The sequence below is a fragment of the Oncorhynchus mykiss genome, chromosome 25, assembly GCF_013265735.2.
Source record: "Oncorhynchus mykiss isolate Arlee chromosome 25, USDA_OmykA_1.1, whole genome shotgun sequence".
NCBI lineage: Eukaryota > Metazoa > Chordata > Actinopteri > Salmoniformes > Salmonidae > Oncorhynchus > Oncorhynchus mykiss.
The window spans coordinates 8,489,067-8,503,940 of record NC_048589.1 but is presented as its reverse complement, the minus strand read 5'-3'; the positions used below and the strand labels follow the sequence as shown (position 1 = coordinate 8,503,940).

The 14,874-nt window shown below is 44.0% G+C and overlaps 1 protein-coding gene across 7 annotated transcripts in view; it reads left to right on the top strand.

The window, feature by feature from the left end:
• The window catches only part of LOC110505310 (unconventional myosin-VI), a 98,926-nt gene that overhangs the window by 70,919 nt on the left and 13,133 nt on the right, over positions 1-14,874 (top strand). For 4 of the 7 annotated variants that reach the window (XM_036962303.1, XM_036962304.1, XM_036962302.1 and 1 more), the window contains exons 18-29: positions 4,794-4,964; positions 6,233-6,271; positions 6,353-6,446; positions 6,607-6,737; positions 6,841-6,918; positions 7,210-7,339; positions 7,933-8,023; positions 8,785-8,935; positions 11,036-11,244; positions 11,682-11,760; positions 13,949-14,109; positions 14,448-14,492. In XM_036962303.1, coding sequence (XP_036818198.1) covers positions 4,794-4,964; positions 6,233-6,271; positions 6,353-6,446; positions 6,607-6,737; positions 6,841-6,918; positions 7,210-7,339; positions 7,933-8,023; positions 8,785-8,935; positions 11,036-11,244; positions 11,682-11,760; positions 13,949-14,109; positions 14,448-14,492 — 1,379 coding nt within the window. Of the gene's footprint in view, positions 1-4,793; positions 4,965-5,288; positions 5,436-6,232; positions 6,272-6,352; positions 6,447-6,606; positions 6,738-6,840; positions 6,919-7,209; positions 7,340-7,932; positions 8,024-8,784; positions 8,936-11,035; positions 11,245-11,681; positions 11,761-13,948; positions 14,110-14,447; positions 14,493-14,874 lie in introns of those variants that run through there. The other 3 variants (XM_036962305.1, XM_036962307.1, XR_005039460.1) reach the window with 2 other exon arrangements.

Genomic DNA, 14,874 nt, shown 5'->3' with positions numbered 1-14,874 from the left:
TGATGTAACTTTGTCAGACTATATGCAGTTATATCCCAGACGTTGTGTAACTATGCAGCCATTTTAAATATTTCTGCTGGTAATAGTCTTCTCAGCTTGTTAGTAGGGCTGGGAATTGCCAGGGACCTCACGATACAATATTGTTACAATACTTAGGTGCCGATATGATTTGAATGGTCTACATTTTTAAACATGTATTTTTCCATTAATAGACACCATGGCTGTTCCTGAATAATAAATCAAATCAGCAAAAAAAGAAATGTTCTCTCACTTTTCAGAAAACAAGTTCCACTAACATAAATGGAATAATGTGTCCCTGAACAAAGGGGGGGGGGTCAAAATCAAAAGTAACAGTCAGTATCTGGTGTGGCCACCAGCTGCATTAAGTACTGCAGTGCATCTCCTCCTCATGGACTGCACCAGATTTGCCAGTTCTTGCTGTGAGATGTTACCCCACTCTTCCACCAAGACACCTGCAAGTTCCCGGACATTTCTGGGGGGGGGTGGCCCTCACCCTCCAATCCAACAGGTCCCAGACGTGCTCAATCGGATTGAGATCCGTGCTTTTCGCTGGCCATGGCAAAACACTGACAATGGGACCATCCACCTCCAAATCGATCCCGCTCCAGGGTCCAGGCCTCGGTGTGACGCTCATTCCTTCGACGATAAACACGAATCTGACCATCACCCCATGTGAGACAAAACAGCGACTCGTCAGTGAAGAGCACTTTTTGCCAGTCCTGTCTGGTCCATCGACGGTGGGTTTGTGCCCATAGGCGACGTTGTTGCCGGTGATGTCTGGTGAGGACCTTTCTTACAACAGGCCTACAAGCCCTCAGTCCAGCCTCTCTTCGCCTATTGCAGACAGCCTGAGCACTCTTGGAGGGATTCTGCGTTCCTGGTATAACTCGGGCAGTTGTTGTTGCCATCCTGTACCTGTCCCACAGGTGTGATGTTTGGATATACCGATCCTGTGCAGGTGTTGTTACACGAGGTCTGCCACTGCGAGGACGATCAGCTGGCTGTCCTGTCTCCCTGTAGCGCTGTCTTAGGCGTCTCACAGTTCGCACATTGCAATTTATTGCCCTGGCCACATCTGCAGTCCTCATGCCTCCTTGCAGCATGCCTAAAGCACGTTCACACGGATGAGCAAGGACCCTGGGCATCTTTCTTTTGGTGTTTTTCAGAGTCAGTAGAAAGGCCTCTTTAGTGTCCTAAGTTGTCATAACTGTGACCTTAATTGCCTACCGTCTGTAATCTGTTAGAGTCTTAACGACCGTTCCACAGGAGAATGTTCATTAATTGTTTATGGTTCATTGAACAAGCATGGGAAACAGTGTTTAAACCCTTTACAATGAAGATCTATGAAGTTATTTGGATATTTACGAATTATCTTTGAAAGGCAGGGTCCTGAAAAAGGGAAGTTTATTTTTTTGCTGAGTTTACATTTTTATATTGGTTGACCGAGAGTCATCTGTTCTTTCGGCTAGTCGATTGGTCCAAATTTTGAAACGTGTATTTTTCCATGCAGTGCCTTCAGAAAGTATTCACACCCATTTACTTTTTCCACATTTTGTTGTGTTACAACCTGAGTTTAAAGTGGATTGAATGTATATTTGTTTGTCACTGGCCTACACACTATACCCCATAATGTCAAAGTGGAATGATGTTTTTTCGTGGGGCGAGTTTGAGAGGGAAACGGAATAGAGCTAAGCACAGGCAACATCCTAGTGAAAACCTGGTTCTGTCTGCTTTCCACCAGAAACTGGGAGACAAATTCATCTTTCAGCAGGACAATAACCTAACCTAAAACAAGGCCAAATATACCTGGAGTTGCTTACCAAGATGACATTGATTGATTTGTTCCTGAGTGGCCTAGTTACAGTTTTGAATTAAATTGGCTTGGAAATCTATGGCAAGACTTGAAAATGGCTGTCTAGCAATGATCAACAACCAACTTGACAGAGCTTAAAGAATTTAAAAATAATGTGCAAATATTGTACAATCCAGGAAAGCTCTTATCGACTTAGCAGAAAGACTCACAGCTGTAATCACTGCCAAAGGTGATTCTAACATGTATTGACTAGAGGTTGAATATTTATCTAGTGAAGATATATTAGTGTTTTATTTCTCATAATTTTTTAGAAATGTTTGACTTTTTCTTCCATTTTGACAGAGTATTTTGTCTAGATAGTTGACAAAATAATTTCAATTAAGTCCATTTTAATCCCACTTTGTAACACAACAACATGTGGAAAAAGTGAAGGGGGTATAAAGGGGTGTGAATACTTTCTGAAGACACCCTTTGTGTTCTAATAAAAACAACTGTCTTAACAACACACTAACGCAACATGCAACAATTTCAAAGAATTACTGAGTTACAGTTCATATACAGTTCCTAATCTATGGATTTCACATGACTGGGAATACAGATATGCATCTGTTGGTTACAGATACCTTAACAACATGTATGGGTGTAGATCAGAAAACCAGTCAGTATCTGGTGTGACTGCCATTTGCCTCATGCAGCGCGACACATCTCCTTCACATAGAGTTGATCAGGCTGTTGATTGGCCTGTGGAATGTTGTCCCACTCCTCTTCAATGGCTGTGCAAAGTTGCTGGATATTGGCAGGAACTGGAACACGCTGTCGTACATGTCGATCCAAAGCATCCCAAACATGCTCAATGGGAATGGGTCACATTTCTGGTATGAGTATGCAGGCCATGGAAGAACTGGGACATTTTCAGATTTCAGGAGTTGTGTACAGATCCTTGCGACATGGGGCTGTGCATTATAATTCTTAAACATGAGGTGATGGCGGCGTGTAGATGGCACAACAGTGGGCCTCAGAATCTCATCACGGTATCTCTGTGCATTCAAATTGCCATCGATACAATGCAACTGCTCTCGTTGTCCGTAGCTTATGCCTGCCCATACCATAACCCCACCGCCACCATGGGGCACTCTGTTCGCAAGGTTGACATCACCAAACCACTCGTCTACACGACGCCATCTGCCCGATACAGTTGAAACCAGGATTAATCCGTGAAGTGCACACTTCTCCAGCATGCTGGTACCATCATAGGTGAACATTTGCCCACTGAAGTCTGTTATGAGCGCGGACTACAGTGAGGTCAAGACCCTGGTGAAGATGACAAGCACACAGATGAGCTTCCCTGAGAAAGTTTCTGACAGTTTTTGCAGAAATTCTTTGGTTGTGCAAACCCACAGTTTCATCAGCTGTCAGGGTGGCTGGTCTCAGACCATCCCGCAGGTGAAGAAGACTGAAGTGGAGGACCTGGACTGCCTTGGTTACACGTGGTCTGTGGTTGTGAGGCCGGTTGGTTGTGGTAAGCAGTTGTGTGGTAGTGGTCAGCAGTTGAATGGTCAGTAGTTGTGTGGTCAGCAGTTTGGTTGTGGTCAGTAGTTGTGTAATTGTGGTCAGCAGTTGAGTGGTCAGTAGTTGTGTGGTCAGCAGTTGTGTGGTTGTGGTCAATAGTTGTGTGGTTGTGGTAAATAGTCGTGTGGTTGTGGTCACTAATTGTGGTAAGCAGTTGTGTGGTTGTTGTCAGTACTTGTGGTCAGTAGTTGTGTGGTCAGCAGTTGTGTGGTTAGTAGGTGTGTGGTCAGAAGTTGTGTGGTTGTGGTGAGTAGATGAGTGGTCAGTATTTGTGTGGTTGTAGTCAGTAGTTGTGTGGATGTGGTCAGAAGTTGTGTGGTCAGTAGTTGTGTGGTTGTGGTCACTAACTGTGGAAAGTAGTTGTGTAGTTGTGGTCAGTAGTTGTGTGGTTGTGGTCAGTAGGTGTGTGGTCGTGGTCAGTAGTTGTGTGGTTACTAACAGGAACCACAAAACTACTGACAGTAACCACACAACTGTCAGAAGTTGTGTGATTCTGGTCAAAAGTTGTGTGGCTGTGGTCAGTAGTTGTGGGGTTGTGTGGTCAGTAGCTGTGTGGTTGTGGTCAGTAGTTGTGTAGTCAGAAGTTGTGTGGTTGTGGTCACTAACTGTGGTCAGTAGTTGTGAGGTTGTGTGGTCAGTAGATGAGTGTTCAGTAGCTGTGTGTTTGTGGTCAGTAGTTGTGTTGTTACTGTCAGAAGTTGTGTGGTTGTGTTCAGTAGATGAGTGGTCAGAAGTTGTGTGGTTGTGGTCAAAAGTTGTGGTAAGCAGTTGTCATTACTGTCAGAAGTTCTGTGGTTGTGGTCAAAAGTTGTGTGGTTGCGGTCCGAAGTTGTGTGGTTGCGGCCATTAGTTGTGTGGTTGCGGTCAGTAGTTGTATGCTTGTGGTCAAAAGTTGTCGTAAGCAGTTGTGTGGTTACTGTCAGAAGTTCTGTGGTTGTGGTCAAAAGTTGTGTGGTTGCGGTCCGAAGTTGTGTGGTTGCGGCCATTAGTTGTGTGGTTGCGGTCAGTAGTTGTATGCTTGTGGTCAAAAGTTGTCGTAAGCAGTTGTGTGGTTACTGTCAGAAGTTCTGTGGTTGTGGTCAAAAGTTGTGGGGTTGTGGTTGTGTGGTAAAATTTGTTTGGTTGTGGTCAGTTGTTGTGGTCAGTAGTTGTGGAGAACAAGCTATAGGATGAAAAATACCAGAGTTTTGGCTCATGTACAGCCGACTAGCACTAACTAACACTACCAAAAAGAAACTACTGTGTCTTTATAACATCATCCAAAATAATATTGCAATATGTAACTGTATTGATGTTTTCCCCTATCACTACTTGTCAGCACACACGGCAGTCTATGTAAACAGTCTGTTTATGTATTTGTCATGTTTTTTCTGTGTGCGTGCGTTTGCAGATCCAGTTTGTAGAGAAGAATAATGATGCCCTCCACATGTCTTTGGAGAGCCTTGTGTGTGAGTCCAAGGACAAGTTTGTGCGAGAGCTTTTTGAGAACTCTAACAACAGCAAGGACTCCAAGCAGAAGGCTGGCAAACTCAGTTTCATCAGTGTGGGCAATAAATTCAAGGTGAGGAAGGAGACTGTAGCAGCACCTGGCTCTGAGATGACACTTTTGAAGGAAAAACGCACCACAAGTTCTTATTAGTTTGTGTAAATATAAAATTCTTACAGCGTTTGACATTGTTTCACATTCTGCTTTCGCTATTGAAGTGAATAGTGTCTTTAGTTTGTAGTCTAATGCTTTTCCTATTGCTTATTTCAGATTGTTGTTTCAGAAGTTATCTGACACATTAGAGAAAACGCTGCGCACTATTTTCCAACTTTTACCTTTGAACTTCTAACGCCTCTCCCCTCCTTCCCGCTTTTCTTCCATCCCTCCTTTCCTCTGTAGACCTCCAGTCTCCTACCTCTTTTTCCAAGAAATCCTTGTCAGCTAGAGAGGGGGGCGAAAGAAAAAGTGTGGAAAAAGTCAAGAGATAGAAAGTAGCAGCCAGGCTAAAGTCGGTCACAAAGAAGTATAGTCAGCCAGGGACAGAAGGTAACTTGTCTCACTGTAGATTGTTTCAACAACACCATACTGTATCAGCAGATGCACACAGAGCACCCATCACTGACTTCCTGTCATATTTCCCCTCCACCTGTCTTTGTCTATGGTCTTTGTGTGCCGTGATGCTTGAGTTGACGCTTTTAGCACTAACTCATAAGATAATATGGACACAATGACCTGAGGGTAGCGTTGCAGAGAAAAGAGCAAGACCGGATCTTTTCAGCTTAATGACACAAATGTGCTTTAATAAAACATAAAATATAGATCAAAGTTAGACATTGTGAGGCAATATATTGCAATGCTGTGAGGAAGGGAACACAGTCCAGTTTTATTTCTGTTTAAAAGATTCCCTACTATGAGCAGTGAAAGGTGCGTGTACTCAGGACACTCATTCATTCATCAGTTATCGTTCACTTTTTCTGGAAAACATCCCAAAAAGTATCTACTTGGCACAGTTGCAGTCCATTTTTTATATATCTCGAGAAATCATCCAGATTCATTTAGGATTGATTAAAGCAAATCCCATTGAGAACAGTGCAAGTGGCTTTTGCAGAATTGTCATGAGTCATGCATGGTTTTCCTTTGTCTTTCCGTGTGCTGTTATCCCTCACCTAATTCACGTTTTACTTTCTTGTCAGCATTATAATTATTGCTTTTCTTCAGTTGTAAATGTGCAATGTCAAATATAATCCCAATTTGTTTGTATGTGCTCCTTACCCCCTTTTTGTGCAGTGCGATGGGACTTAGATTAGGTATTAAGGAAGCTTTTTCTCTGCCTGCCTTCACAGACCCAGTTGAACCTACTGCTGGAGAAGCTTCGCAGCACTGTGAGTATCTGTCAGGAACTGGCCTCAGATTGGATGTGATCGATGGATATGTAATGGATATGATTTACCTGTCTTTCAAAGGGCTCCAGCTTCATTCGCTGTGTAAAACCCAACTTAAAGATGGTGAGCCACCAATTTGAAGGAGCCCAGATTCTGTCTCAGCTGCAGTGTTCAGGTATGGGCTTGGAGAGGAAGAACATTGTTTTGAGAGTATCATTAACACAATCACATTGTAAAAAAATGAAGTAAACTTTAGTTCATAATCAGTTATAAAGATTAGTAAAGACACACGAACACACACCTCTTTAAGACATTCTCTTCCCTTTCCTCACCAGGCATGGTGTCAGTGCTAGACCTAATGCAGGGCGGCTTCCCCTCACGAGCTCCCTTCCATGAGCTCTACAACATGTACAAGCAATACATGCCTGACAAGCTCACACGACTGGACCCCAGGCTCTTCTGCAAGGTGGATGGCTCCCCCAAACACAGTATTACGTTTCAAAGGTAACTTTGCTCACATGTTTACACATTTTAAGAGACTGATGGTTTTGGTTCTTGCTCCTCTGCAGGCTTTGTTCAAAGCACTAGGGCTGAATGAGAATGACTACAAGTTTGGGTTGACCAGAGTATTCTTCCGTCCTGGGAAGGTAAGCACTGCTTTCTGCTCTCTTTTTAATACTCTGCAGCAGTGTTTCCTAAACTCGATCCGGGGGATCCTAATAGGTACACGTTTTTGGTTTTGCCCCAGCACTACACGGCTGATTCAAATAATCAACTCATCAAGCTTTGATTATTCAAATCAGCTGTGTGTCGTGCTGGGGCAAAAAAACAAAATGTGCACCCATTAGGGTCCCCAGGACGAGCTAGAGAAAAGCTGCTGATTTACATAGGCCCAAATGACCTTGAATGATTCTGTTGATGTCCTGTTTCTGGGTCAGTTTGCAGAGTTTGACCAAATCATGAAGTCGGACCCGGACCACCTGGCAGAGCTGGTGAAGAAGGTCAACCAGTGGCTGGTCATTAGCCGCTGGAAGAAGGTCCAGTGGTGCTCCCTCTCCGTCATCAAACGTATGCTTACTCATAGTCGCACTGAGCTGGACGACATACCGTAGAACAGTAGCACTCCTGCTAGTTAAAAAATAATAATGTATTTAGTTGTTAAGGACAGATACAATTAAAACATTGACGCATTGAATCATCATTAAGAGTCAGTTGCGTTGCACCATCATGCTTTAGCATTAGTCACTAGACAGGCTTAAAAATGGCAAAAAAAAGAAAACAAAGGAATATAACTTTTAAAACAACCCCCGTAACAAAAAAGGTTCAAAACGATTTCTGCTGAATCAGAGTTGCTAAACTTCCCCTTCAGGATATCTCATAGCTGAGGCTATATGCACTGGTACGGCTGGCTGCACTTCCATTTATTTTCCTTCAAAAAACTCCAACTTAATATCCCTACAAGCTCAGTCAACAGATCATAGGGAGTGTGTGTAGCTTCATCTCTGTTTGTGTGAATAGGCCCAATGCTGATGATTGGATCTCCCTCTTACTCACTTTCTCTTTTCTCACTTTCTCTCACTCTTTTCGCTTTCTGTCTTACTCACTTTCTCTCTCATGCTCTCTATCTCTACCCCCCCCCCCCCCCCAACACACACACACAGTGAAGGAGAAGATGAAATATCGTGCCTCTGCCCTTATTACGATTCAGAAGACCGTCCGCATGTGGCTCTGTAAGAGGAAACATAAGCCACGGTGGGTGTACACACACACACACACACACACACATTCTCTTTGTTTGAAAGTGCTTAACACTGTGCCTTTTGATAGCTTCTACACATTGTGCAGTTAGAAGTTCAAATCAATCTTGAGAGCTCAGCCGTGACTCCTGGCACACTCTTGTCACCTTATTACATTAAGAAATGTTAGTCTTACTGTATTGCTTTTGAAGATACAGTATGTCGTTGTCGTATTGCCTTTGGAAAATATATATTGCTTTTGTGAATGGGACCATCCGTGTGATGAGTTTTTTGAATTGACTGCTCAGGACCCTAGAATGTGTGTAATAGGTTGTTTGACAGATAAAGCCAAAGGCAGCTGAGATTTCTGTACTTCATTTGAAATACATTTGCAAAACAAAATGTAAAAGCATGTTTTCACTTTCTCATTATGTGGTATGTGTAGATTGGTGAGTAAAACAAATTTGATTAAAACATTTTGAATTCAGGCTGTAACACAACAAAATGTGGAATACATCTAGGGGTATGAATACTTTCACTGTATATGATCTGTGAATAAGTTATTATGTAGCTAGCACAAAATGTCCGTTTCACACGAACCATTTTCAAGCATAAAAACTAAAATAGGCTTTTATTCATCTCAACTAATACGATGTGTGTGTGTGTGTGTGTTGGCACGTGCGAGCTTTAGTGCTCACACTTATGTGGGTGCACGTATACTTGCATTTGCTCCTATATGTGTTTGTGTTCATATGTATGTGTGTGTTGCGGCCACAGCATCGATGGCATGGTGAAGGTGCGTAACCTGAAAACACGGATGGAGCGCTTCAACGAGGTGGTGGGCGCACTGAAGGAGGGCAAGCAGGAGATGGCCAAGCAGATCCAGGAGCTGGGGACCTCCATCGACACCCTTATGGCCAAGATTAAGGTGAAGGGCAGCTCCGTTAGTGAAATTGCTCCTAGGCACAGATCTAGGATCAGCTTCCCCTCCCCCTATCCTAATCTGGGAATTGCAAAACTGACCCAAAATCAGCATCCAGGGGCAACTTCACCCTAAACCGAAAAGGACAGGGTGACTCACCTCTCTTACTTTTCTGATCTAATCCCGCAGATCTCGTCTCTCTGTCATCTCATCAGGAAACCGAAGTAGCTTCGGTTGTTTTTGATGTTCCCTCAAAACAATGACAGCAAAATTTGACAGACAGAAATTTTATATCTGCTGAGCGCAAAGTAGGGAAAATTCTGAGGCTTTAAAATTACAGTTTTAACAGTGGCCAATAGGCTACTGTGGCTTTTTGATCATAATGTAGTCCTACCAGAGTGGCCTACCATCCAAAACAATGGAGAAAATGCGTCCCATAATATTTTAACATAGCGATTGAAGTAGCTATTGAAACAGCTGTTCTATGATACAGCCTACAGTAGCAGCCAATGTGTGGTGTTCAATGTAGGCCTACATTCCATGAGACTTTTGAAAAAATTCAGGGCTTGGCAGTATCCTGTTGAGCCACTTAAACAAGGACGTGACTGAAATGTTTTGTGTTTGAAGAAGCCTCATCACAAAATAAAATATTATTCCCTGACAATTATTATTATTACAGAGAATCAGACAAAAAAAGTATATGCTACACACTGCCTATTGGCTTCTTGGCTTATTCAAACCTGTCTCAAAATACAACACTGCCCCTTTAAGGCATAAAAAAATATCTTTACTTGACTCGTTTTTTCTTCTAGGAAGCAATCACCAGAAATGAGTTGTAACTGGGCTAGTAACTGACTAACTAGCAATGAATTTGAACACTTGCACACGCGGCTATGCACTTTGATCTCAAAACAAGCGCATCTACTCGTGACCACTCGTGCCCGTCAATTCAATAGAATCTACCGACAATGCGCTTTACCTAAAACAAAATCACAGACTGTCTTATAAAGTTAGATTTGTTTCTGTATGTTGCATTAAAAGGGGCTAATACTATCTTGATTCGATCACAATTCTCAAAGTAGAGGGAAATGTTGATAGTTTATACTAACGGGGCCAACTGTAGTAAAGTTGAGTGAAGTTCAATCTCGTGCATCTCTTTTCGCGGGCTGTAATTTCTTCTGCGCTGCAGTCCAGGTGGAGCTTTGCGAGTGCACATAGCTTAGAGGGAACATTGATTGATTTGATGTGTAATCCTCTAATATGGATAAATATGGTTAGGGAACTCGCCTGTCTCCCTCTGCTAGAAACAGAGGGCCTCTAGATGGGCACACATGCTATCCAGACTCTGAAATTGATTCCCTAATTGTTTTAGTGTTGTCTGTAAACTTTGTCTTTGTAACCCGGATGTGTGTTATTGGCAGAGGTAGCTAGCCAGAGCGCTGGTAGTGCTAGACTAGATGACTAGATGACTGGAATCCGTGCAGAACATTTTCCATGTGAGCAACTGTCTCATTCTCCCTTTCTCTCCTTCCCTCCCTTACTCCCTAGTTCAGCCACCTCTGTGCGTCTGCCCAACCCTGCGCTCCTCTGTTAGCATCCGCTCTGTGTTCACTAGCGCCTGGTGATGTTCTCTAGCGCCTGATGATATTCTCAGCCCTATATGAAGCCTGTAGCTTTAGCATCGCTCGCTGAATTAAACATGAGTCATAAACAATGGCTGTCATTTAGTTAATGGCGTCAGACCCCGTTCCCGCAGGGAAAACCCTCAAACCCATGGACAGTTTTAATTAAACATTTGTATGTGCAGAGGAAATTAGGAAAGTTGAATTAAACGAGATTCTGGGATATTGGGAATGTAATGTTACTTTTAACGTTTACCCCACAGGCTTTTTATTGTATCTCATTTGTTTAAGTCATTATGAAAAACATCAGTCCTATTAAACCTACTGTATATGCTGTATGCATTTATAATAATGACCATGACACACTTTGACAACACAAGTCCAAATAATTTAGCCTATACAAAATTGAGTAATAAGCCTATGTGATTATGCCAAAGACGTTGACCTATGACACAGCTCCTTTGACCTATGCCCCCTCCAATAGGCAACAGTAATGACCCGGAAGGAGATTGACCAGGAGTACCAGGGTCTGGTGAAGCGCTCGGAGCAACTGCTCTCCTCTATGCAGAAGAAGAAGCAGGAGGAGGAGGAGATGGAGAGGCTGCGGCGCATCGAGGAGGAGATGGCGCAGGAGAGGAGGCGAAGGGAGGAGGAGGACCAGCGACGCCAGAAGGAGGAAGACGATAGGAGGATGTAAGTGGAGGGGAGGGAAGGGTGAATGATGGTGGTATCAGGGGTACAAATGAGAACATAAATGGGCTGGTAGTACTGGGGTACGCAATTTAAGTAGTGGATGGCTTCACTGTGTGCAGGCTTTTGGTTCTAGTGTGTTAGTGCTGGGCTGGAACAAAAGCCTGCACCAACAGCAAAGTGCACCAACAGCAGCACTTCATGATTGGAGTTGTCCACGCTTGCACTGTTTTAGTTGAAGTCATTGACATGAATATCAATTTTAAAGAAACCCCCCAACAGGATATGTCCAGAGTTGATGTTCAGAGATTGAGCTTATACATTATTCATGGTTTGATCGTGTCATTGAGTACATCTGTGATTTTGAAGTGACATGGCGTTTTGCCATTTAAAGGCATTAACCACCTCTGTCCTCTGTCATCCCTGTCCCCTCTCATTAGGAAATCGGAGATGGAGCATAAGAGGAAGCAGGAAGAAGAGGAAAGGAAGAAGAGGGAGGAAGAGGAGAGGATAATGCAGGTTTGTGACCCCACTGAAGTGCAAAAGGAGAGCTTTGTTTGTTTTAAAAAAATTATTATGTAACCTTTATTTAACTAGGCAAGTCAGTTAAGAACAAATTCTTATTTACAATGATGTCCTACACCGACCAAACCCGGATGGCCAATTGTGCTCCGCCCTATGGGACTCCCAATCACGGCTGGTTGTGAGACAGTCTGGATTTGAACCCGGGTGTCTGTAGTGACGCCTCTAGCACTGAGATGCAGTGCCTGCCACACTCGGGAGTTACTGACCCTTCCTTTCCCACTAGAGAGACCCTAACACTGGTCCACTTCCTCAGACATTGACCTTAATTCCTGATAGTCTCCAATGACTTTCTATGGAGCAGTAATGGATTGATTTCTTACCTGTCGTGTTTGTTGTACTAAGACCGAGGTCGTGGCATTGGTCAGATTTCCCAATGGGCCGTCCCTTTCTTGTGATGGATCACTCCTGCTGAGTTTCTCCTTCCCCTTGCCTTCCCAGAACCATCCTCCTCCCTCCCGCTGTGCCTGTCCTCCGCTTCCCTTAATGATCATGCCCTCAATTACCGTTTGCAGTTACCTCCTTTTTTTCCTCTACCATTTCTTCCCATCCCCCTTCTGTCCTCTTCTGCCCTGTAATCCCATATGCATTTTCCTCATTTTCTCTTCCTCTGCCCTCTCTTCCCACCCTCATCCCCCTTTTCTTCTGTCCCTTATTACCATATGCTGTTCTCTCTTTCTCTCCTCCTCTGCCCTCTATTCCCAGCCCCTTTCCCGCTCTCTTTTTTTTCTCTATCCCCTCATTCCCACAACCTTCTCCAGTCCTCAACCCTCCATCAAACCTCTTCCTTCCTCATCCATCACTTATTTTCATCCGTCTCTCTTCTTTTTCTTCACTACTGCTCTCCTTTATCCTGCCCTCTTATTTTGGTAGTCTTTCATCTCTAATCCCCTACTTCCTTTGTGTGTTCTCCTCTTCTCTTCTCTCTGTAATCCCTACTTCCCTCTCCCCCCGCCATCCCATTCTCTTCCTCTCAACACACCAGTCCTCCTCTTTTCCATGCCCTCCTGTTCTCTCCTGCAATGGTCTCTATCCTGGGGGTTCACCACCTTTCACTGGCTCTAATCTACCCGGGCTGGAAGCCCGGGCCTGTCAAAGCACTCCTGCTACTGTAGGAGTACTAGAAGTACTGATGCTAGTTAATTTCATGGGACGCAAGCAGAGGCACCCATGTCTGCCCTCCCAAACTCACCCCAGCACAGCATTGATATTCATATATCTTCCCCCCCGGTGCTTTTAGTAGCCTGATTCACATGCACAAAGCTGAGTTTCCGATGCGTCTTTAGCCTTGGCTCATCCTACTTCAAAGCCTTAGAATAGTGGAAATGGGCTTTTTTGGAGGGCGCTGTGCTTTTATTTCCCTCAGAGATTTGCTACTTTCACCTTGCCCTCAGTTTCCTCCTCTCCAACTTTCTTTGCTACCTTGTTTATCGCCCTCCAACTTCCTCACAAGGCCTAAAGTTCCCTCTGACCTTCAGAGTTCCCTCTGACCTTCAGAGTTCCCTCTGACCTTCAGAGTTCCCTCTGACCTTCAGAGTACCCTCTGACCTTCCTCTCTGATTAGGCTGCCGTGTTGTTGTTGCAGTTGTCTGCTGGGTGCATGTCTGCATCGTCTAGGTGCGCAGTCACAGGGACAGACTCGATACCAGCTGCTTGAACCAGGTTGTATGTCTAATCAGGCCACACAGCAGGCCCTGTAATTGCCTAAGTTCTCCTGGCATTCAGGGCCAGTCGAGGTTCCATCGCTCCCCAGGACTAAGACAGTCTGACACAGCCCATGGTCCTGCTCTAATCTCTGACTCCAGGGGTGGCTGGCTTTCCCCCAAAAAAAGTGTGAGAAGAAGAATTTCCGACTTGTGTTTACAGATTAAAAGTGGCGTGTAATGTCAATCATCATGAAAATGTCAATCTATGGCGTGTAAAATGTTTTAATCTTACCAAGTTTCTGCTATTGACTGTCTGAACGTATCTGTCTAGTGATAAAGATCATCTATTCTTTCTCTGTTGTAGTGATGTTTCACATCGATAACAGCTTCCTTACATGAAGCGCATATAAATTAACCACTCATGATGCAATGGCGGTGTTGAGAATAATGATGATGGTGCCGACAATGTGTGCATTCAGGCGGAGATGGACATCCAGATAGCGTTGGAGCGAGAGGAGGACGCCCAGCGGTCAGCCATGTTGGAGCAGGAGAAGAGGGACAGAGAGCTGGCCATGAGGATCGCCCAGAGTGAAGCCGAACTCATCACCGACGAGGCCCTGATGGACCTCAGCCTGCGCAGGTACACACGGATACAAACAAACACACACAGAAGTGGACACACAAACACACACACTGTGCTGTATATTGTTATTCATATATTGTCGTGTCTCAATACACGAGCCCTAGATTAGGTTTTTGCAGGACGTACCCAAGGTTAGGTACGTGGAAAAGGTTGTTGTTTAACCCAGAAAATGTTGTAATAAGAGCTCAAGGGAGCTTCTGCAGCAGGATTTGGTAAGGATTCAACAAGTCAAATAAAAATAGGTGTTGTGTTTCATCTAGGTCCGAAAGGAGACCACTACCTGTCCACTGCATGCATAACCTATTTTTTTCTCCTTTTGTTCTCTCCTCTTTCAGAAATGGGTCTTTCTCAGGTCTCTATCCAGACACAATGAGATCCATGTAAGACATTAGCCATTAGTTTAGCCTCCTGCTTCCAGTAACCTAACACAACCCATTAATCACAATCCCCCGCATGCTTTAATCTCAACCTCAAATCTAATCTTTCATCAATTTATATCCAGGATTATACCAGCCCATGCAAAGCCATCATAAACAATACGCAAATTCTCTTAACTCCTCACGTTGGATCGAACCAAATAACACCACATTCCAGTCACGAATCAATCCGCAGTTGTGGTCCCGGCCCGGGGCATGAATCAACAGTGCCATGGGATAAGCACGTCTGTTACTAGCCCAACGTAAACAGGCAACCGTTGCGTGACAAATCTAAACAGGAACAGGAACATGCCGATCTGCTTTTGATCGGTTTCTGCTGATTCTT